Below are 22,937 nucleotides of genomic sequence, written 5' to 3'. Positions count from 1 at the left end.
GGTTGAGTGGATCTGAAAGGTGGGACTAAAAACAACAAGATAACTAATGTAAAATATACTGTGTCCGTAAAATGTATATAGGTTCAGAACTTTTGTGAAACAGCACAGTTAAAAATATATGGCAAATAGAAATCAAAACTGGATGGTCTTCAGAGATGGAAGGGAGGGGTTGATGGTAGCTGAAGGATGGGATTTAAAAACAAACAAAAGATAACTATATAATATATATACAGCGCATTCGGAAAGATATTCAAACCCCTTCCCCTTTTCCATATTTTGTTACGTTACAGCCTTATTCTAAAATGGGTGGGGGAAAAAATGTCACTCATCTATTTACACACAATACCCCATAATGACATAGCAAAAACAGGTTTTTAGACGTTTCTGCTAATTTAATACAAATAAAAACCTAAAATAGGTATTTTACACAAGGATTCAGACCCTTTGCTTTGAGACTCAAAATTGAGCTCAGGTGAATCCTGTTTCCATTGATCATCCTTTAGATGTTTCTACAACTTGATTGGAGTCCACCTGTGGTAAATTACATTGATTGGACCTTATTTGGAAAGGCACACACCTGTCTATATAAGGTCCCACAGTTGACAGTGCATGTCAGAGCAAAAACCAAGCCATGGGGTCGAAGGAATTGTCCATATAGCTCCGAGACGAGGCACAGATCTGTGGAAGGGTACCAACAAATGTCTGCAGCATTAAAGGTCCCCAAGAACACAGTAGCCTCCATCATTCTTAAATGGAAGAAGCTTGGAAACACCAAGACTCTTCCTAGACCTGGCCGCCCAGGCAAACTGAGCAATCGGGGGAGAAGGACCTTGGTCAGGTATTTTGGTATTTGGTATTTTATTAGGATCCCCATCAGCTGTTGCAAAAGCAGCAGCTACTCTTCCTGGGGTCCTCACAAAACATGAAACATAATACAGAATGACATAATACAGAACATCATTAGACAAGAACAGCTCAAGGACAGAACTACATACATTTTTAAAAAGGCACACATAGCCTACATATCAATGCATACACATAAACTATCTAGGTCAAATAGGGGAGAGGCGTTGTGCCGCGAGGTGTTGCTTTATCTGTTTTTTGAAACCAGATTTGCTGTTTATTTTAGCAATATGAGATGGAAGGAAGTCCCATGCAATAAGGGCTCTATATAATACTGTATGCTTTATTGAATTTGTTCTGGATTTGGGCACTATGAAAAGACCCCTAGTGGCATGTCTGGTGGGTAAGTGTGTGTGTCAGAGCTGTGTGTAAGTTGACTATGCAAACAATTTGGGATTTTCAACACATTAATGTTTCTTATGACGTTCCATACCCAGGGACGTCACCAAGAACCCGATGGTCACTCTGACAGAGCTCCAGAGTTCCTCTGCGGAGATGTGAGAACATTCCAGAAGGACAACCATGTCCACCAATCAGACCTTTACGGTAGAGTGGCCAGACGGAAGCCACTCCTCAGTAAAAGGCACATGACAGCCAGCTTGGAGTTTGCAAAAAGGCACCTAAAGTACTCTCAGACCATGAGAAACAAGATTGAACTCTTTGGCCTGAATGCCAAGCGTCAGGTCTGGAGGAAACCTGGCACCATCCCTATGGTGAAGCATGGTGGTGGAAGCATCATGCTTTGGGGATGTTTTTCAGCGGCAGGGACTGGGAGACTAGTCAGTATCGAGGGAAAGATAAACGGAGCAAAGTACAGCGAGATCCTTGATGCAAACCTGCTCCAGAGTGCTCAGGACCTCAGACTGGGGCGAAGGTTCACCTTCTTAAAGGGCAAGGATCCTAAGCACACAGCCATGACAATGCAGGAGTGGCTTTGGGACAAATCTCTGAATGTCCTTGAGTGGCCCAGCCAGAGCCCGGACTTGAACCCAATCGAACATCTCTGGAGAGACCTGAAAACAGCTGTGCAGCGACAATCCCCATCCAACTTGACAGAGCTTGAGAGGATGTGCAGAGAAGAATTGGAGAAACTCCCCAAATAAAGGTGTGCCAAGCTTGTAGCGTCATACCCAAAAAGACCATAGGCTGAAATCACTGCCAAAGGTGCTTCAACAAAGTACTGAATAAAAGGTCTGAATACTTATGTAAATGTGGTATTTCAGTAAAAATATATCTATAAATTTGCAACAAATAAAGCTTTGTCATTATGGGGTATTGTGTGAAGATTGATGAGGGGGAAAAAACGATTTAATACATTTTATAATAAGGCTGTAACGTAAGAAAACGTGTAAAAGGTCAAGGGGTCGGAATACTTTTCGAATGCACTGTATATATTAAAAAATATATGTGGGATTGGAAATGATACAGACAATTACATTGATGGAAGCTATAATCTATCTGCAACGTTAAAATAAAATAATAAAAAATATAGGGCCTACATTCTGTTATTTTGTTTTTGTAAGCCATTTAATAAACTATAAAGGACTAATCAAATCAAACTTTATTTGTCATATGCACCCGAATACATTGTAGACCTTACCGTGAAATGCTTACTTACAAGCCCTTAACCAACAGTGCAGCAGTTCAAGAAGATTTAAGAAAATATTTACCAAATAAACTAAAGTAAAAAAATATATAAAAAGTAACACAATATAATAACAATTACGAGGCTAAATACAGGTGGTACCGGTACCGAGTTAGTGTGCGGGGGTACAGGTTGGTTGAGGTAATTTGTACATGTAGGTAGGAGTGAAATGACTACGCATAGATAATAAACAGCGAGTAGCAGCAGTGTACAAAACCAATGGGGTGGGGTCAATGTAAATTGTTCGGTGGCCATTTGATTAATTGTTCAGCAGTCTTATGGCTTGGGGGTAGAAGCTGTTGAGGAGCCTTCGGTCCTAGACTTGGCGCTCCGGTACTGCTTGCTGTGCAGTAGCAGAGAAAACAGTCTATGACTTGGGTGATTGGAGTCTCTGACAATTTCTTGGTATTTCCTTTGACACTGGTCCTGGATGGCAGGAAGCTTGGCCCCAGTGATGTACTGGGCCGTACGCACTACCCTCTGTTGCGCCTTACGGTCAGATGCCGAGCAGTTGCCATATCAGGCGGTGATGCAACCGGTCAGGATGCTCTCGATGGAGCAGCTGTAGAACTTTTTGAGGATCTGGGGAGGGAAAAGGTTTTGTCGTGCCCTCTTCACGGCTGTCTTGGTGTGTTTGGACCATGATAGTTTGTTGGTGATGTGGACACCAAGGAACTTGAAACTCTCAACCTCTCGATGGAGCTGCTGTAGAGGAGTGCCACTACAGCCCCGTCGATGTTAATGGAGGCCTGTTCGGCCCGCCTTTTCCTGTAGTCCACGATCAGCTCCTTTGTCTTGCTCACATTGAGGGAGAGATTGTTGTCCTGGCACCACACTGCCAGTTCTCTGACGACCTCCCTTTAGGCTGTCTCATCGTTGTCGGTGATCAGGCCTACCACTGTTGTGTCATCAGCAAACTTAATGATGGTGTTCAAGTTGTGTTTGGCCACGCAGTCGTGGGTGAACAGGGAGTACAGGAGGGGCCTAAGTACACACCCTTGAGGGGCCCCCATGTTGAGGATCAGCGTGGCAGACGTGTTGTTGCCTACCCTTACCACCTGGGGGCGGCCAGTCAGGAAGTCCAGGATCCAGTTGCAGAGGGTTAGGTGTTTAGTCCCAGGGTCCTTAGCTTAGTGATGAGCTTCGTGGGCACTATGGTGTTGAACACTGAACAATGGCATTGAGGTATACTCCTCAATGCCATTGGATGAATCCCTGAACATATTCCAGTCTGTGCTAGAAAAACAGTCCTGTAGCATAGCATCCGCGTCATCTGACCACTTTCGGGTACTTCCTGCTTTAGTTTTTGCTTGTAAGCAGGAATCAGGAGGATAGAATTATGGTCAGATTTGCCAAATGGAGGGCGGGGGAGAGCTTTGTATGCATCTCTGTGTGTGGAGTAAAGGTGGTCTAAAGTTTTTTCCCTCTGGTTGCACATGTGGCATGCCGGTAAAAAATTGGTAAAACTGATTTAAGTTTGCCTGCATTAAAGTCCCCGGCCACTAGAAGCACCGCTTCTGGATGAGCATTTTCTTGTTTGCTTATGGCCTTATAGAGTTGAATGAGTGCGGTCTTAGTGCCAGCATCGGTCTGCGGTGGTAAATAGACGGCTACGAATAATATAGATGAAAACTCTCTTGATAGATAGTGTGGTCTACAGCTTATCATAAGGTACTCTACCTCAGGCGAGCAATACCTTGAGACTTCTTTAATATTAGACATCGCACACCAGCTGTTATTGACAAATAGACACTCACCCTCACCCCTCATCTTACCAGACGTAGCTTCTTCTCTGTTCTGCCGGTGCATGGAAAATCCTGCCAGCTCTATATTATCAGCGTCGTCGTTCAGCCACGACTCGGTGAAACATAAGATATTACAGTTTTTAATGTCCCGTGGGTAGTATAATCGTAATCGTAGGTCATCAATTTTATTTTCCAATGATTGCACGTTAGCCAGTAGAACGGACGGCAGAGGGAGTTTACTCGCCTACGGATTCCCAGAAGGCAGCCCGACCTGCGCCCCCTTTTCCTCTGTATTTTCTTCACGCAAATGACGGGGATTTGGGCCTGTTCCAGGGAAACAGTATATCCCTCTCGTCGGACTCGTTAAAAGGAAAAAGCTTCTTCCAGTTCGAGGTGAGTACTCGCTGTTCTGATGTCCAGAAGATATTTTCGGTCATAAGAGACGGTAGCAGCAACATTATGTACAAAATAAGTTAAAAATGAAGTTACAAACAGAGCCGAGTACCGTATATATCCATAAAAATTATGCTGATTCATGATTTCGACTGGCTGAAAAAAGATGTCAGTCTCGTCCTGACACGTTATTCTCAATAGACAGTGGAGATCAAATTTCAATATTCAAACTATAATGACTAGATTGGAGATCATGTTAATGAATTGACTGGCTGGGCTGATGGGACACTGGATGAGCAGGGAGAAAACTGCAAATTTGTCTAGGAGCTAGAACCAGGGCGTTATAACTTATTACAGCTTCAGTGTCTACTTTACTGGAAATATCTGCTGCATACCCCTCACTCCCCAATCAAACTGGGTGAGGTTAAATAAGACATACATTTTGGTCAACAATAAAATGGACAAATCACATGATGCATCTGCCTTTAAAGGTCTTCTGTTAGCAACAGAGGTGTAAAAGTGTATTTATCTATTTCATCGTATGGTTTTTCTACTTTTTATAGCACTGCTCAACCTGCGATTAGAAAGATCTATTCTAGCATAGATTTCTCGGTTTGGTAAGATGCGATTTTCTCAACAAGAAAATGTCAAATGAAAACTGAATAATTCAAGAGAACGAGACGTTTCATCATAGCCAGGTTTTACATAACGCAATAATTGCAGACTATATGCAGGTTTCGCACGCCAACAACATTCACAACTCAGGACAGATGTGGTAAGCTGAATTAATGATGTAGTTTTGGCTTTTTAGAATTGGCCCCTGTGTCACATACAGGCAAATGAAACAGAACAGTGTACAGCGGCATATTGCATTACTTGCCTCTCTCACACTGACGTCCCATCACATTTTCCACACTAGTTCAACCGCATAACTGTCATTTAAAAGTGCATGCAAAGGGCTGTCATATAAAAATGTTTCAGCATTATAAATTGTGACTCATAATCCCCCGAGCGAGGCAGTATCTCCCATAGTAACAAGGGGGGTTAAATCGGAGGTCACTGTTTAAAAGTGCCATGTAAGCCCATCAGATCTGATGGCTCTGTTGTTGCTGAGCTCCATTCGAGAGCGAGAGGAGAAGGCTGGCGATCGCATGGTGGGGGTGTCCGAGTCCATGTCCGAGTCAGTTTAACACCGGTGGTCTTCAATGGAGGGCCCCAGACAGATGTGGAACCCCCTCACCTTGGACACTCCGTATCCCACACCCTCCCTTCGCCTAAATCAGGGAAAGAAAAGGGATCACAGCCCTAAAAGCCCCACTGCCGGAGGTAAGCATGATCAGGGGCTAATCCACTGCTAATAGCCCTTGATGATGCTGTGCAACTGTGGCAGGAAGGGAAGGTAGGCCAACAGCTGGAAACCCCGACCAGAGACCGATTATACGATTTCCCTGATCTCTCAGACAGCAAACAAACCAACAAACAAGCAACTGAAACAGCATCCAAACACAAAGCCCCCGAACCGTCCCGCTGTGAAAGAGACACGCCACAGATAGATTCGAAATATCGCTGGAGGATTTCTTTAAGGAGGTTTGGAAAGGGCGTGTTGGGGTCCTAACCGGGACACGTCTTCGTCCTGAGGCGTGGCAAATTGGCAATGGGACGCTTGGATTCGGCCAGTGTCTGAACCCGGTATTGAAACAAAAGAACCCTAAATCTGCATTTTCTTTTCCTTCATTTACAACAAGCCCCTCCTTTTCTCTATGAGTTTATGAGTGCTGGGGTCAATGGATTTCCTCTAGGACTGTAAGAGTCAAGGCCTGGGGGTTGGGGAAGGCAGCGTTGACACTAATGGATGCTCTTCTTCTGGCCTGAGGGGTAAACACTCCAACGCTGAAGCTCTGCTTCAAGAGGAGACGATGGTGTTGAGCCCCGGTGTGTGTGTGTGTGCCTGCACACGGTTGTGTGTATGTTGTCAGCTGGGCATTTGATATAGCGTTTCATCTGAAGTGCTGAACATGCCTGCCAGGAGATGGCTTGTTGGCTCAGATGTGGAGTTACACAAGCTGGCTCCCTCAGAACGGCAAGGTTTCCCTAGTGCCTACAGAGGTCACTCTGCCCCCCTGGAACTGCCTTAACACTGGCTTAGGACAGTTGATAACAACAATGAGACGAAATCTTACAACATTAACAGGATGTTGTCTAAGAGGACTGGTCTAGACCGATACTACTTCAGACATGACTATCTCCTGAATGTGACATTATCATGCAGAAGAAGGGAGGCCATCATGTCTGAGGTTGAGAGGAAAGAATGAGGAGATACTCAGTAAAAAATATCCCTGTTTGGTATTTCCTACGGCTCAAGTGTGTGGATATCACTGTGGCCAGGGAGAATGTATACACTTGTGGTTTTGGAATAGCGGCTCTTTCACCGACAAAATCCCATAAACTGTGAAACTTTATACATGTCCTTAGAAAACGTCAAGGAATGATGTAAAGCGCAGGAATCTAGACTGTGACTCTGGTATGGTTCAGGTCCATGTGGTGTGGAATGGAACGAAAACACTTAGGGACTAGAAATAATACGCTACTTCTGATGTGTGTTTTATCGAAGCACGGTGAGCGGCTCATTCCTTGGCTCTCACAGCCAGATGCCTTTGGATTTACTGCTTGTGGTTTGAGGGCAGGAAGCTGAGGTGGTAGTGGTAGAGATATCAGCCAATCACTGATCAGATAAGAGCAAGATTAATAATACAATTGTTACTTTGAGTTGAATGGTTTGTTTGTGTTGCTGGTGGAATTGGAGTTTGGCTTACTGTACTCATACCAGCAGGCCTCATTGCTGACCTACATCGCATTGGCGAGAGAGATTATTAGATCTTTTTGTGACAGTTTCAATGTTTTCAGACTATTTTCCTCCCTTATGATGGTGTTATAAATCAATAAGTTGGCTTGAAGGTTGATAACAAAAGAAGGTGGTTCAATGAGAGGTGGCTGTTTGTACTGCGTCTAAAATATTTATTTTGGATTAATGTCTTTGAAGTGAACGAACAGGGAATGAATTTAGCTTAAGAGGTCTTGAACTTGAAAATGTTTTCAGTTACACAAAAGGAATTGCCTCGTACCCTATGCTACTTCAGTTAGTGATTGACATTTTGGTCAAGTTTTCTTAAAGGGAACGTCAAGCAACTCTCAAGTTGACCTGCCCCCCATTTTATTCAGGTGACGGAGTGAGAGTAGGCAAGCATAGCCCATATCTAGTGAACGGAGTTCATGTTTAATTATGAACTCTGCGACTGTCATTCATTGAGGTTACTGGGTTGATGTGGACAGTTGGGTTTAAGAGGAAACCTTTGCTTCTCCTGGCCGTGGACAGGCAATTCAGCCTTATGCGGATAGCTCCGTGGTGAATGTTTTCCATGAAAGATGTAAAATATTGTCATATAATTATAAATACTGTTTATACAGATTTTATAGCCATTTCTGTATAAATAGCCTCTAAAATATATGTAAACGGACCATAAATGTCTCAGATCATTTTGTATTTGTTTTTATAGCTGTGAGTGCTATTATATGATACAATATCAATACTTGTTGCATTTACAACTTGTCTAAGTCCTATCAACAACTGATTTGAGCCAGTGTTGAAACCTGGAACCTGCCTCAACACTGGAACCAGCCTCATAGTCCTCCTCCATAGCCTGACCACACTCAACACAGCTGAGCAGCCACCCTCTTCAGCCTTTACTCAACACATGTTCCCTTCTCTGCCCTGCCTCCCTCTCTGGCCAACACCTGAGGCAGGCTAGGACACAAAAGCTGCCTTAAATCTTTCTATGTGAGATAGTCTGACCTCAGTTACTTTCGGAAATGTTACATCCGCCTATTTCCCTTGTCCTGACTCGGAAAGTTCAAGCTTCCCCCAGCTCCAGGCCAGAGAAAGGGATGTTCACTCATGTCCTGCCAATGAAATCTGTTCTCCGCCCTTCCTGTTAGAATCGTGCCCCATTTTTTGACAAATGGGGAAGACAACATTTTCAGTTGTAGAGGCATATGCTCTTGTCAAAGTCTAACCACTTTGGTGGCCTTGTGATTGACATACTGAAGCTTGTTTGAGCCACACTAGGGATGGGCACAGTTATTAGAATATCCGAACCGACGTTAGTATTCGATTACTTGCGAGAGTATTCATTAAAAAAAAAATATATATATATATATAGATAGGCCTATTTTAATGAAAAGGCATTGTCTAAAATGTAATGAATATTATCTATGTGACATTGCTACTGTCACGTTCCTGACCGGTTTTCTGTTATTTTGTATGTGTTTGATGGTCAGGGCGTGAGTTTGGGTGGGTAGTCTATGTTATGTGTTTCTATGTTGGTTAAAGGGTGACCTGATATGGCTCTCAATTAGAGGCAGGTGGTTTTCATTTCCTCTGATTGAGAGCCATATTAAGGTAGGTGTTTTCACATTGTTTGTTGTGGGTGGTTGTCTCCTGTGTCTGTGTCTATGTACGTTGCGCCACACGGGACTGTTTCGGTTTGTTTGTTCGTTCGTTCGGTTTATGTAGTCTGTTCCTGTTTCATGCGTTCTTCGTGTCATGTAAGTTCTTATGTTCAGGTTCGTCTACGTCGTTTGTTATTTTTGTTAGTTATTCAAGTATAGTTCGTTTTTGTCTTGTTCAATAAATATCATGTCATATCACGAAGCTGCATTTTGGTTCAATCCCTGCTCCTCCTCTTCGGATGAAGAGGAAGAGGAACGCCGTTACAGAACCACCCACCAACAAAGGATCAAGCAACGAGGGAAAAAGCAGCAACTACAAACGCAGGATTACAGGAATAAGGAGGATTTCTGGACATGGGAGGAAATACTGGACGGAAAGGGACCCTGGGCGCAAACTGGAGAATATCGCCGCTCTCGTGAGTGGAAGGAGGCAGCCACAGCCCAGGAGCGGTGGTATGAGGAGGCAGCAAGGAGACGTGGCTGGAAGCCCGCGAAGAAACCCCAAAAATTTCTTGGGGGGGGGTTAAGAGGTAGTGGGCCAAGGGCAGGTAGGAGACCTGCGCCCACTTCCCAGGCTAACCGTGGAGAGCGGGAGTACGGGCAGACACCATGTTACGCAGTAGAGCGCACGGTGTCTCCTGTACGTGTTCATAGCCTGGTGCGGGTTATTCCACCTCCCCGCACTGGTAGGGCTAGATTGGGCATTGAGCCAGGTGTCATGAAGCCGGCTCAACGCATCTGGCCACCAGTGCGTCTCCTCGGGCCGGCTTACATGGCACCAGCCTTACGCATGGTGTCCCCGGTTCGCCTACATAGCCCGGTGCGGGTTATTCCACCTCCCCGCACTGGTCGGGCGACGGGGAGCATTCAGCCAGGTAAGGTTGGGCAGGCTCAATGCTCAAGGGAGCCAGTACGCCTGCACGGTCCGGTATTTCCGGCGCCACCTCCCCGCCCCAGCCCAGTACCACCAGTGCCTACACCACGCACCAGGCTTCCAGTGCGTTTCCAGAGCCCTGTTCCTCCTCCACGCACTCTCCCTATGGTGTGTGTCTCCAGCCCAGTGCCTCCAGTTCCGGCACCACGCACTAAGCCACCTGTGCATCTCCAGAGCCCTGTACACACTGTTCCTTCTCCCCGTACTCGTCCTGATGTGCGTGCCCTCAGCCCGGTACCACCAGTTCCGGTACCACGCACCAGGCCCAAGGTACGCTTTGAGAATTCAGTGTGCCCTGTCCCTGCTCCCCGCACTAGCCTGAAGGTGCGTGTCCTTAGCCCGGTGCCTCCAGTTCCGGCACCACGCACCAGGTCTACAGTGCGCCTTATCCGGCCAGAGCCATCCGTCTCCCCAGCGCCATCTGAGCCATCCGTCTCCCCAGCGCCATCTGAGCCATCCGTCTCCCCAGCGCCATCTGAGCCATCCGTCTCCCCAGCGCCATCTGAGCCATCCGTCTCCCCAGCGCCATCTGAGCCATCCGTCTCCCCAGCGCCATCTGAGCCATCCGTCTCCCCAGCGTAATCTGAGCCATCCGTCTGCCCAGTGCCGTCTGAGCCATCCGTCTGTCCCGAGCCATTAGAGCCGCCCGTCTGTCCCGAGCCGTCAGAGCCGTTCGTCAGTCAGGAGCCGCTAGAGCCATTCGTCAGACAGGATCTGCCAGAGCCGCCAACCAGACAGGATCTGCCAGAGCCGCCAACCAGACAGGATCTGCCAGAGCCGCCAACCAGACAGGATCTGCCAGAGCCGCCAACCAGACAGGATCTGCCAGAGCCGCCAACCAGACAGGATCTGCCAGAGCCGCCAGTGAGCCATGAGCGTCCAGAGCCGCCAGTGAGCCATGAGCGTCCAGAGCCGTCAGCCAGCCATGAGCGTCCAGAGCCGTCAGCCAGCCATGAGCGTCCAGAGCCGTCAGCCAGCCATGAGCGTCCAGAGCCGTCAGCCAGCCATGAGCGTCCAGAGCCGTCAGCCAGCCATGAGCGTCCAGAGCCGTCAGCCAGCCATGAGCGTCCAGAGCCGTCAGCCAGCCATGAGCGTCCAGAGCCGTCAGCCAGCCATGAGCGTCCAGAGCCGTCAGCCAGTCATGAGCTGCCCCTCAGCCCAGAGCTGTCATTTATCCAGAACTGCCCCTCAGTCCAGAGCTGTCTCTCTGTCCGGAGCTGCCCTTCAGTCCGGAGTTGCCCCTCTATCCTGAGTTGCCCCTCTATCCTGAGTTGCCCCTCTATCCTGAGTTGCCCCTCTATCCTGAGTTGCCCCTCTATCCTGAGTTGCCCCTCTATCCTGAGTTGCCCCTCTATCCTGAGCTACCTCTCTGTCCTGAGCTATATCTCTGTCCTGAGCTACCTTATCCCGGTGCTGCCCCTTGTCCCGGTGCTGCCCCTTATCTTAAGGTTACCAGTTAAATTAAGTGGGTGTAAGATGAGGGTGGTCATTCTAAGGGGGAGACGTAAGCTGGGATTGACTATGGTGGGGTGGGGACCTCGCCCAGAGCCTGAGCCACCACCGTGGTCAGACGCCCACCCAGACCCTCCCCTAGACTTTTGGTGGTGCGTTCGGAGTACGCACCTTGAGGGGGGGGTTATGTCACGTTCCTGACCGGTTTTCTGTTATTTTGCATGTGTTTGATGGTCAGGGCGTGAGTTTGGGTGGGTAGTCTATGTTATGTGTTTCTATGTTGGTTAAAGGGTGACCTGATATGGCTCTCAATTAGAGGCAGGTGGTTTTCATTTCCTCTGATTGAGAGCCATATTAAGGTAGGTGTTTTCACATTGTTTGTTGTGGGTGGTTGTCTCCTGTGTCTGTGTCTATGTACGTTGCGCCACACGGGACTGTTTCGGTTTGTTTGTTCGTTCGTTCGGTTTATGTAGTCTGTTCCTGTTTCATGCGTTCTTCGTGTCATGTAAGTTCTTATGTTCAGGTTCGTCTACGTCGTTTGTTATTTTTGTTAGTTATTCAAGTATAGTTCGTTTTTGTCTTGTTCAATAAATATCATGTCATATCACGAAGCTGCATTTTGGTTCAATCCCTGCTCCTCCTCTTCGGATGAAGCTTCTTTACATTAATTTGATGCAGTCAAGACGGACACTACCAGATGAGATGCTAGATAACCTATAGCAGAAACAAGTTTGTCTAACTTACGCGAGTCGGTTTGGCTACTTTTTCTTAATTCAATTCAATTCAAGGGCTTAATTGGCATGGGAAACATATGCTAACATTGCCAAAGCAAGTGAACTAGATAATAAACAAAAGTGAAATAAACAATAAAAATGAACAGTAAACATTACACTCCAAAAGAATAAAGACATTTCAAATGTCATATTATGTATATATAATGTATATATACAGTGTTGTAATGATGTGCAAATAGTGAAAGTACAAAAGGGAAAATAAATCAACATAAATATGGGTTGTATTTACAATGGGCCTCTGTGTCTCTCTCCCTCCTGTGACACACCGGTCCCTCTCCCACCCGTCTGTGCTGAAACAACAAGCAGAGTGCACCGCTTCTCCTGAGTTGTGCGTGCAAGTTCACATTGATGTTAAAAAATATATACTTTTTTTTTTCTTTACCATGCATTTAGACTATCCGGATCACAGAAAAAAATTCATGATATTCGAATAGTGAAATAATTTCAAATGCCCATCCCTAAGCCACGCTATCTTCACCCTGGTCTTAGCAAACACCAGCTACGAAGACACTTCCAATAGCTGGTTCAAATACAACTGGACTTTGCAGCAGTCTGCCACTTTGAGCTCCACTCAACACATTCGTGCTCATCGTGATGATATAACATTTCACCAGTGTCATCAGTCTTGTACTTGGCTCACCTTCAAGATGTATGTCTTTCGATTTTATGTATCCTGTGCTCGTGTGTTTGTCTGATCACATTTGAGCGCATAGAAGTGAAGCTCTTTTTATTTTATTTATATTTTTTGGGGGGGTGGATCAGCTTTAATATTGCATATAGATTGTAGCTTCCATCAATGTAATTGTCTTCATCATTTCCAATCCCCTATATATTTTTGGGGTAAATATATACACTACCATTCAAAAGTTTGGGGTCACTTAGAAATGTCCTTGTTTTTGAATATAAAAAAAATTATTGTCCATTAAATAACATCAAATTGATTAGAAATACAGGGTAGACACTGATAATGTTGCACATTACTATTGTAGCTGGAAACGGCACATTTTTTAATGGAATATCTACATAGGCGTACAGAGGCCCATTATCAGCAACCATCACTCCTGTGTTCCAATGGCACGTTGTGTTAGCTAATCTGTCACGTCCTGACCATAGTGCTTATGTGTTTTGCTTGTTTTAGTGTTGGTCAGGACGTGAGCTGGGTGGGAATTCTATGTTGTGTGTCTAGTTTGTCTGTTTCTGTGTTCGGCCTAATATGGTTCTCAATCAGAGGCAGCTGTCAATCGTTGTCCCTGATTGAGAATCATATATAGGTGGCTTGTTTTGTGTTGGGGATTTGTGGGTGGTTGTTTCCTGTGTCAGTGTTTGTGCCACACGGGACTGTTACGGTTAGTTTGTTTTGTTATTTTGTATGCGTGTATTGTTTTCGTGCATATTAAATCATGGAAACTTACCACGCTGCACATTGGTCCTCCAATCCTTCTCGCCTCTCCTCGTCCGAGGAGGAGGAAGAGCTAGACTGCCGTTACATAATCCAAGTTTATCATTTTAAAAAGCTAATTAATCATTAGAAAACCCTTTTGCAATTATGTTAGCACAGCTGAAAACTGTTGTGCTAATTAAAGAAGCAATAAAACTGGCCTTCTTTAGACTAGTTGAGTATCTGGAGAATCAGCATTTGTGGGTTCGATTACAGGCTCAAAATGGCCAGAAACAAATAACTTCTGTTCTTTGTTTCTGGCCAGTGGGAGGCCCCGGTGCACAACTGAAGAGGAGTTGGAGGCCCCAGTGCACAACTGAGCAAGAGGACAAGTACATTAGAGTGTCTAGTTTGAGAAACAGACGCCACACAGGTCCTCAACTGGCAGCTTCATTAAATAGTACCCGCAAAACACCAGTCTCAACGTCAACAGTGAAGAGGCGACTCCGGGATGCTGGCCTTCTAGGCAAAGTTCCTCTGTCCAGTGTCTGTGTTCTTTTGCCCATCTTCATCTTTTCTTCTTATTGGCCAGTCTGAGATATGGCTTTTTCTTTGCAACTCTGCCTAGAAGGCCAGCATCCCAGAGCCGCCTCTTCACTGTTGACGTTGAGATTGGTGTTTTGCGGGTACTATTTAAGAAGCTGCCAGTTGAGGACTTGTGAGGCGTCTGTTTCTCAAACTAGACACTAATGTACTTGTCCTCTTGCTCAGTTGGGCACTGGGGCCTCCCACTCCTCTTTCTATTCTGGTTAGAGACAGTTTGCTCTGTTCTGTGAAGGAAGTAGTACACAGTGTTGTACCAGATCTTCAGTTTCTTGGCAATTTCTCGCATAGAATATCCTTCATTTCTCAGAACAAGAATAGACTGACGAGTTTCAGAAGACATTGCTTTGTTTCTGGCCATTTTGTGCCTGTAATCGAACCCACAAATGCTGATTCTCCAGATACTCAACTAGTCTAAAGAAGGCCAGTTTTATTGCTTCTTTAATCAGAACAACAGTTTTCAGCTGTGCTAACATAATTGTAAAAGGGTTTTCTAATGATCAATTAGCCTTTTAAAATGATAAACTTGGATTAGCTCACACAACGTGCCATTGGAACACAGGAGTGATGGTTGCTGATAATGGGCCTTTGTACGCCTATGTAGATATTCCATATAAAATCTGCAGATTCCAGCCACAATAGTCATTTACAACATTAACAATGTCTACACTGTATTTCTGATCAAATTGATGTTATTTTAATGGACAAAAAATGTGCTTTTCTTTCAAAAACAAGGACATTTCTAAGTGACCCCAAACTTTTGAACGGTTGTGTACATGCAGCTCTTGATGTGATCTCAAAAAAAGCACATAAACTCGCAACCATTCCTGATGTAAACACAGTCCAGTTCAAAGTGAATGTCACAGATCCATATATGGAAATGGACTATTTGCATATAGGGATACGGCAGCTCTGATTGGTTATGGCGCACTGGTCTGTGTAGAGTTATGCCTGTCAATGCAATAGAAGCCTACTCCAATGCGCTCTGCCTACAAGAAAATCTCTTGCATAGTTCCTTTTGTTTCGGCATGTTGCATTGAAAGTGGTTAATATTGCCTTGATTCGATCACAATTCGCACAGTAGAGGGAAAAGTTGATAGTGTTAACTAAAGGGGAAAACTATAAAGTTGAGTAAAGTTCAATCTTGTGCTTCTCTGCACAGGCTGATATTTCTTCTGCCCAGCAGTCCCAGGGAGCTGCGCGTGTTGCGCGCAGCTTAGAGGGAACATTAGTCTCAACTAAATATTACCCAAATTTCCACATTGTATCGGATGAGAATAGAGGTCAAAGATGCCAAGATCAGGATAAGTTGGAACTGCAAGTTTCTCATTGGAAAAAGCTGCGGAAATCTTCTTACGATTTCCCTAAGAAAGGGAGGGAAGCTTAACTAACCCTGTCTGCACATGAAGTCCTTCTCCACACATTTCTCTGAACCGTTCAGGGAATTGAATTGCAGACGAGAATGAATATCGTCTAACCATTCGTTAGAACATTCCTCATGTATTATTGGGCATAGGTGTGAATTAACCCAACAAGCTTTCCATTACTGCCCTCAACACCATAATGATGTCACTTCCTGTTATCCAAGACGGCACATAAGAACGCGGCTCTGGTTATTATTAGCCATCTATCTTGCCCATCTCGCTGTTCATTGTTTTCCATATTTCATTTTAGCACTGATCCAAACATAAACAGTAAACATGTAAGGGAGATTTTCCCTGTTGTGACTGGGCGAACCGGGTTGAGTTAATAAGGTCAGTGCTGGTATGAGGGGGGAATCGTGAACCTCTTTGTCTCTCCAAGCAGCCACCCATAAATAATTCAGGTGTGGAGTTGGAGTACGAAGTTTGTATGTCGCTGCAGCTCTCCCTCTCTGCACCTTTAGATGACTCTGTGTGTTAAGAAGCCTGAGGAGGGAGGCTGACGACTGTTCTCCTCTACTTGCAGGTCAGCTCTCCCCCCTCAGGTTACACCATGAAATATTCACCCTGAACCTTTGCATAATTTACCTCATCAACATAATGAGGAAATTACTTGGAGACCTTGGAAGAAGGTGTGTAGTGAGGACAGGAGCGGTAAGTCTTGGGGTACGGCTTTTCTAAGTGCTCTGCACTCAAATAGAGTGAATGAAGATGGGAAAAGGTTATTAGGGGCCTTCTTTACCATTTCTGAGAAGAGAGGGATGAGAGAATGGTCTCCCAATTTTCCTCACTGGTTACGTTGAAAATGTAGACAATAACAAACAGGCCTACTTTAATACTTTTATGTCTTTGGTTGTTTCTCTTCAAATGCTACATGACCAACCTTTTTCACCCTAATTATTTTCAGAGGTCATGGCAATGCTGCAGGAGTCCTGGAATACTATATAACTTTTACAGAGTTGGAGATCCATAAAGTGTGCGAGGAGGAATGCCATCTGGAAGGTGGATGTCGTATCCCAGTGCAGGAACCCTGACATGGTGTTCTGCTCTTTACTCATTTTAGATCAATGTTTTGGGAAAAAAGCTTGATTCAATGGCATCTTGTCTTTGTTCAAAGAAGAAGGAGTATACGTTCCTGCTCTTTTTTTTGCCAGTCTAATGGTTCCCGTCATGTGATCCGGGCTAGGATTTAAGAGTGGCTACCGCTACAGCCCGGGCAGGGAGCACATGGCGGCCCATCCAACAGATGTTTTTCGTTTGTGCTGCAGTCTCTCTCTCTGAGCTGGAAGGCACAGAGCCAGAAAGGTGATTCATGACGCGAGCCTTTCCTTGTTACACTAAACGAAAAAAAATGTGATCCGTGTGGAGAATAAACATGGGTCCGGTTCTGTTTTACAGATTTTTCTATTATTGTACTATAAACCTTCGGGGAGAGACATTTGGAACTTCTAAATGCTATGACCCATTGCCCATGACCAGCCATTCTGAGAGAAAAGGCTAATTTGTCAACCATTTCGTACATCTGTGCAGCTTGTACTATCAACTTTCCATCTAAGCATACTGTATACTGTATATTCCATTTACTATGGCTCTTTCTATGTGGAGGACTTTGTTAACTTGAGGTCACTGATAATAACATTGCTATCACTATTGGGTGAGAAACAATAAACAGAGATTGTCTTATATGTTATTTCATTGAAACCTAAGTTCTCTGACTACTTTAGGGTGTTTCTTTAGCCTTGTTTTCAGAGGATGCAGCAACATCTTCGCATTTTGTCTTAGTTCTCAACAAGCCTGGCTGTAGTGTATATCACAGTCTGCTGTTTCCTGGCTTGAAGGAGTGGCAAAATGCAATGGATTCAAATACTGAATCTATAAAACTTCTCTGTTCTCTCTCTTGCCTCCTTACTACACGTTGGAAATTGAGGATGAGACCACTGGACACTGTGATATAGAATCGATAGGGAGAGCAATGATTATCAGCGTCGATTATCTGCCGTGGCTGCTATTTATATACACTTTGTGAGAACATTAAACCAGTGACTTCAAGAGATGCAACAATGACTTCATCGCTATTTTATTCATCGAAAAATGAGATTGTGTTGGTTTTAATGGGGAATGGCAAAGGTGCATGCTGCTGGCCTTCTTTGTTGCCCCATTTCCTAAAGGCAAAGACAACGCAGATGGGGGTGGTATGGGGATGCATGGTTCCCCATGGTCTCCACCTGTCTCACCTGATTACACTCACCTTGCTAATCAGACGTGGTATTGTGTGTGTGTGTGTGTGTGTGTGTGTGTGTGTGTGTGTGTGTGTGTGTGTGTGTGTGTGTGTGTGTGTGTGTGTGTGTGTGTGTGTGTGTGTGTGTGTACCCGTGTGTGTATGCGTGCGTAGGCCATACATGCGTGCGTGCGAGCTCTTCCAGCACTAATTGCGATTGAAAGGGGAGGCTGCAGCTCGATGCACAGTACTATCGAAACATGCTGAGGTTCAGAATCAGGCTGATGTTAACGTGTATGTGTGGAGCCATTCCAATTCGGAATCACTGTAAATGCCAATATCTTTCAGTGAGTGGCTGGAGGCTGGAGGGTTTGCTGCTCCATCCGTCCCCACCCCCACTCTGTGTGGAGACAGCCAACACGCTCCGCTGCTACAGCCTGGCTACTCTACTCTCCTCTATCATATCCAATCCTCCCCCTCTGCCTGGCAACACCAGCAGGCAGCAGTAGGTATAAAACTAGCTTAATCGAACTGCACTGAATTAACATCGGCTTCAGCATGAGCAAACCACAGAAGACTATCATGACATCATCACTACACTACAAAACGCAAAAAAACAAACATTTATGCTGATACTTTGGATACCATTATTGTATGTTGTAACATTGCAACTCAGCACAGTTCTTTGCCAGTGTGTGTTATACAGAGCATGTTCACATCACATGATTAGGCTTTGAAAGAATAGGATAAATATGAACGGGATATAGGCTGTTTTACTTCTAGTAGGCCGGGGTAGGGCAGAGACAGAACTAACTGATTCTACAAGCTTGTCAAGGACAGTAAACTAGGCTTCAGTGGTATACCGTATATACCTTTTATCGGAGAATTTTGAAATACAGAAATTCAATACTGTAAAATATATATATATATATATATATATATATATTCAACATATATATATATTTTTAAATTGGGTTTGGGGTCCCTAAAGTTCGGGGGGATGCTTAGCCACTGCTTATAACTAACCATAAGTTAACAATCTAAGATTGACCAAATAAATGATATCCAGCTCAGGGCTCCAGCTATCCATTTGGTTTGCTAACTTGCTTAGCTAAGTGGCTCGCTTGCGAGATCAATCTTCTTGGTTACAGCTGAGACAATCAATCCCCTCCTGGATCAAGATCCCTGCTGACAAAATTTGTTTTGTACTTATTATTTTTTTAAATATATATATATATATATATATATATATATATATATATATATATATATATATATATATATATATAAATAATAATTGCGCCCCTTGTGTTCACTGCCGGTAATATCGTGTACCCCACAAGAACGGTATAAAGGTATGAACATCTGGATATGCCCAACCCTATTAAACAGATTTGTATTTTCACATGACCCTTGGCTTTTATGTCAACTGGTGCAAATGGAAGCAAGTGTTACAAAGTTGCCAATAATTCCAATTGATAGCAGGCAGTTTATCATGATAATAATCGGCATGTAAACAGAGTAATTCCAAGCCATAACAATCTAACTTTGCCATGGTGGAATGCTTATCACAGAAATGTTGGTTTTGTTTTGTTTGCACATCAGAACAGTGCTGTCTGTGAAGGACACTTTCTGAGGTTATTATGCAGAATACAGAACAACTTTGGGCATGGGCATTTGGACACGCCAACGTAGATGCAGAGTCTATTTTAATGAGTGGCTCAGGCCCCTGCTACTACTAAATGGAGTTTAGGATAGGCTATTTCCATACATTTTATAATTTGGGTAGCCTATGCCTATTGTAGCTATGTCATCTCCGTGGTGTCATGATTCCTCAATGCGCAATGGTCGCTCTTGCACCAAGTTGCACGTAATTCCATCTGCAGCTATGGCTGACTCAATGTTAACATGATGTGGCCTTACCTCTTCCAGAACGTTGACTGTGTTCCTACAGCTCTGCAGGCGGGTCGTGAAGCTGGACGTGGTAGGAGAATTGTAATCCTCTGTTGTCTCCGAGAGAAACTCGGACACCGATATTTGATCCGGCATCCTTCAGCAGGGAATCGCCCAAAAGAGGATTGCAAGAATTGTTGAGAAAATCCTAAATCATTAAAAAACAACTGGCGAGGAAAAGTACGAGATGTCTAACTCTGTGACTGGATCGAAAACTGATAGTTTACAAACTAGAGATAGAATCGAAATGACAAAGACGCGTCTCTTCTCGAATTACTTGGTTGGTTCTCTCCTATGACTCCACTATCCCCAAGGGAAAAGGGAATGGACACAATTTCGCCCCCCTCCTCTCTTCTCCCCTCGCCCGTATCCCTTGCTTAAATTACCAAAACACAAACGCTTAATTACTGTCCTATGCTGCCTTGCTGTAAAATAGAACAGCGGATTCCATCATAACGTTTTTGCGGATGTTCATTAAGATAGGCTTTTGCCGATAATACTTTCTACAATCAGAAATATTTGTATGTAATCTATCATAATCCGTGCTCTCTCGAATTGCAGGATTTCGTTAATTTTCTTATCTTCTTTCAGTTCTATTTTTTAATGCAGAACGCAGTTTTGACATTCACAACCACTCTCCTCTCCCCCGCTCTCTCGCTAACCCACCTCGGATGATGGGGACAAACAAGGAAGAACTCTGCGCATGTCCATGATCTCCGACATAATACCCAGAGACAGTCCGCAGTAAAAACTCTACTGCTATTTCATTTCCGACCTATGTAATCTTTTAATGGGGCTCTACTGAAGTCATCGAATAATATGCGATGTAAAAAGGAAAATGTAGGCAAGATATAAAATTCCAAGCATCCGGAGCATTACCCTAGACATTATTATTCATGATCATAATAGCCTATAGCAACTGATATTTACCAGTTATATATGTAGATTTAGAAATACCAATTGACTGTACTACTGTTTAAATATTTAAATATTTAAAACTATTTAAATAAAATTAGCTTATTTATTAACATGTACAATAGTTTATATTAATTGGAGCCTAAAGAAATGCATTAAAACATAATTTATCTGACTGAAAAACCTCAATGGTGTACATTGTAGCTTACTTATTGGACAATTGTCATTATATTTATCAGATCTCTTAAATGTGTTACTGTACTAGATTTGAAAACATATCCATTCACATTGATGGTAATGTCCATTGCCCATAATAGGGATTTTATTATCTGGTGCTACAAGTGTGTGTCCTGCAGGTGATAAAATTAAGTGCATGCAACCCTGCTGTATGGAATCATTGGAATGTTCTCATTTTGGCGCTCCAACATTGAGAAAAACCATTGTCAGTGAATAGAAGTGTTTAATCAGAGAGGCTAGGCTCCTGGTCAATTTACACAGGCTACTAAACTAGAGAAATACCCCAAAATGTTTTTGACTGAATGCTTTCAGATACAAAGTATCAAGAGAATAGTCTCTGAATATTAGGATGTGATACACTGTTTCACATGAATGCTAGTACGAACAGAATTGAGAGGGTCTTACCTACTCGGATTCCATAAAGAATCTTTAGAAGAGAAACTTGACAGACGGGAAGAGGAGGATCTCATGACTTGACTCATTGACTGTCACCTTATGACCTAAATCAAATAAATAAGAATCACATGAGCAGAGTTCTGTTACTCTCTAGACATCAGATAGTGTGGTATAACCTGAGGAAAATGAATGAAGACAACACAACTTTTTATAATAATATGCCTATCATAGGCAGCTAGTCTATTCATAAATAATTTTACCACCCTGGAATGTACTCTGATGAGAAAGCATTGTTTTGCATACATTAATAAATTGATTTTAATAGGTTCATTGGGTAGCCAACATACAAGTTATAAAACATTTGTTTGAAAAAAATGTAATCTCTAACCCTTTCAAGAGAGCTCATATTCAAAAGAAAAATAATATACACTGCCACGCCTAAACTTACCGAAATCGATGCACATCCAATTTGGAATCTGAATAGAGAGTGAATGTCCACTTGATTGACGCAAAGAAGAATAGGCCTACCTGCTGCGCGCATCATTTCAGCCTCATTTTTAATATTCCTTCAACAGAGTAAAGAGTTGAGAGAAGGAGAGAGTGATGTCCTCCCGCAAAGGATCTCGTGAAGATCAGTCACAGCGCGGGGCAGGAAGGGAGAAACCAAACCCACCATGTGAGCAGGAAAATAGCCACTTACAATGAACAGGATCTAAGAGCTCATGGCACAGGAACTGAGGAAATACAGAAGGCAGTCAAACAGGAAATGTGGGATCTGGTAAACAGAAGAAGCCAAGAAGTTTCCTTGCCCCCTGGAGCTGATTTGAACTACAGCTGGGGGAAAGTTAGGCTATTTGTCATAGATAACCACATACAGTTCTTTGTTGAAATCGATGTTTAATTTTACAATAGCTTCAAGTTTATTGTTGGGAAAAAAATACAAAAGGGTTTGAGGACACTATATTCTTCATATTGTTCAACAAAAACATTTGGAATCTTCCCTATTCTGTCCTCCATTTACCCTTAGACTGGTGCTCCCAGTTGGCACCTCTCCATTACAGAACTATATTTTTTCCCTGTCAGAAAAAGCCTATACACGTGGTTGTTATGTGTCCAGTAATTTTCCTGTTTTTCACTGTAGTGACTGTCTGAACAGACATCTTCACACAACCGACTGAGTGACTCAACCCTAAGACACCTCATCTATATAAAGACAATGATGAAATCTCATTATCTGAAAAAGTCTTGACTGAAATAAAAGACTCTGCATTTGACCTAGCTGATTATGCAGAACTGTTATAGCCTGGTGTATCATCTCAGAGAGAGTTAACCATTTGCAGAGTTGCATTATCTCTGAAATATTTTTAAATCAACAGCCTAGTGACCCAAGTCCACACATCCTTTATCAAAGCCTCTGACGAACTTGATCCCACTACACTACTGC

The 22,937-nt window shown here is 43.8% G+C and overlaps 1 protein-coding gene across 1 annotated transcript in view; it reads right to left on the bottom strand.

Annotated features, from left to right (window-relative positions):
- Positions 1-20,255, bottom strand: part of LOC120027768 (arf-GAP with SH3 domain, ANK repeat and PH domain-containing protein 1-like) — a 75,726-nt gene extending 55,471 nt beyond the window's left edge. Inside the window, exon 1 of the mRNA XM_038972789.1 lies at positions 19,916-20,255. Within this exon, the coding sequence (XP_038828717.1) occupies positions 19,916-20,041 (126 nt within the window). The 5' untranslated portion in view covers positions 20,042-20,255. The remainder of the gene's footprint in view (positions 1-19,915) is intronic.
- Positions 20,256-22,937: the final 2,682 nt, after the last annotated feature.

This window comes from Salvelinus namaycush, chromosome 33 (genome assembly GCF_016432855.1).
Source record: "Salvelinus namaycush isolate Seneca chromosome 33, SaNama_1.0, whole genome shotgun sequence".
NCBI classification, from domain to species: domain Eukaryota; kingdom Metazoa; phylum Chordata; class Actinopteri; order Salmoniformes; family Salmonidae; genus Salvelinus; species Salvelinus namaycush.
The sequence above is the reverse complement of the archived record's forward strand: the minus strand, read 5'-3'. Positions and strand labels throughout refer to the sequence as shown.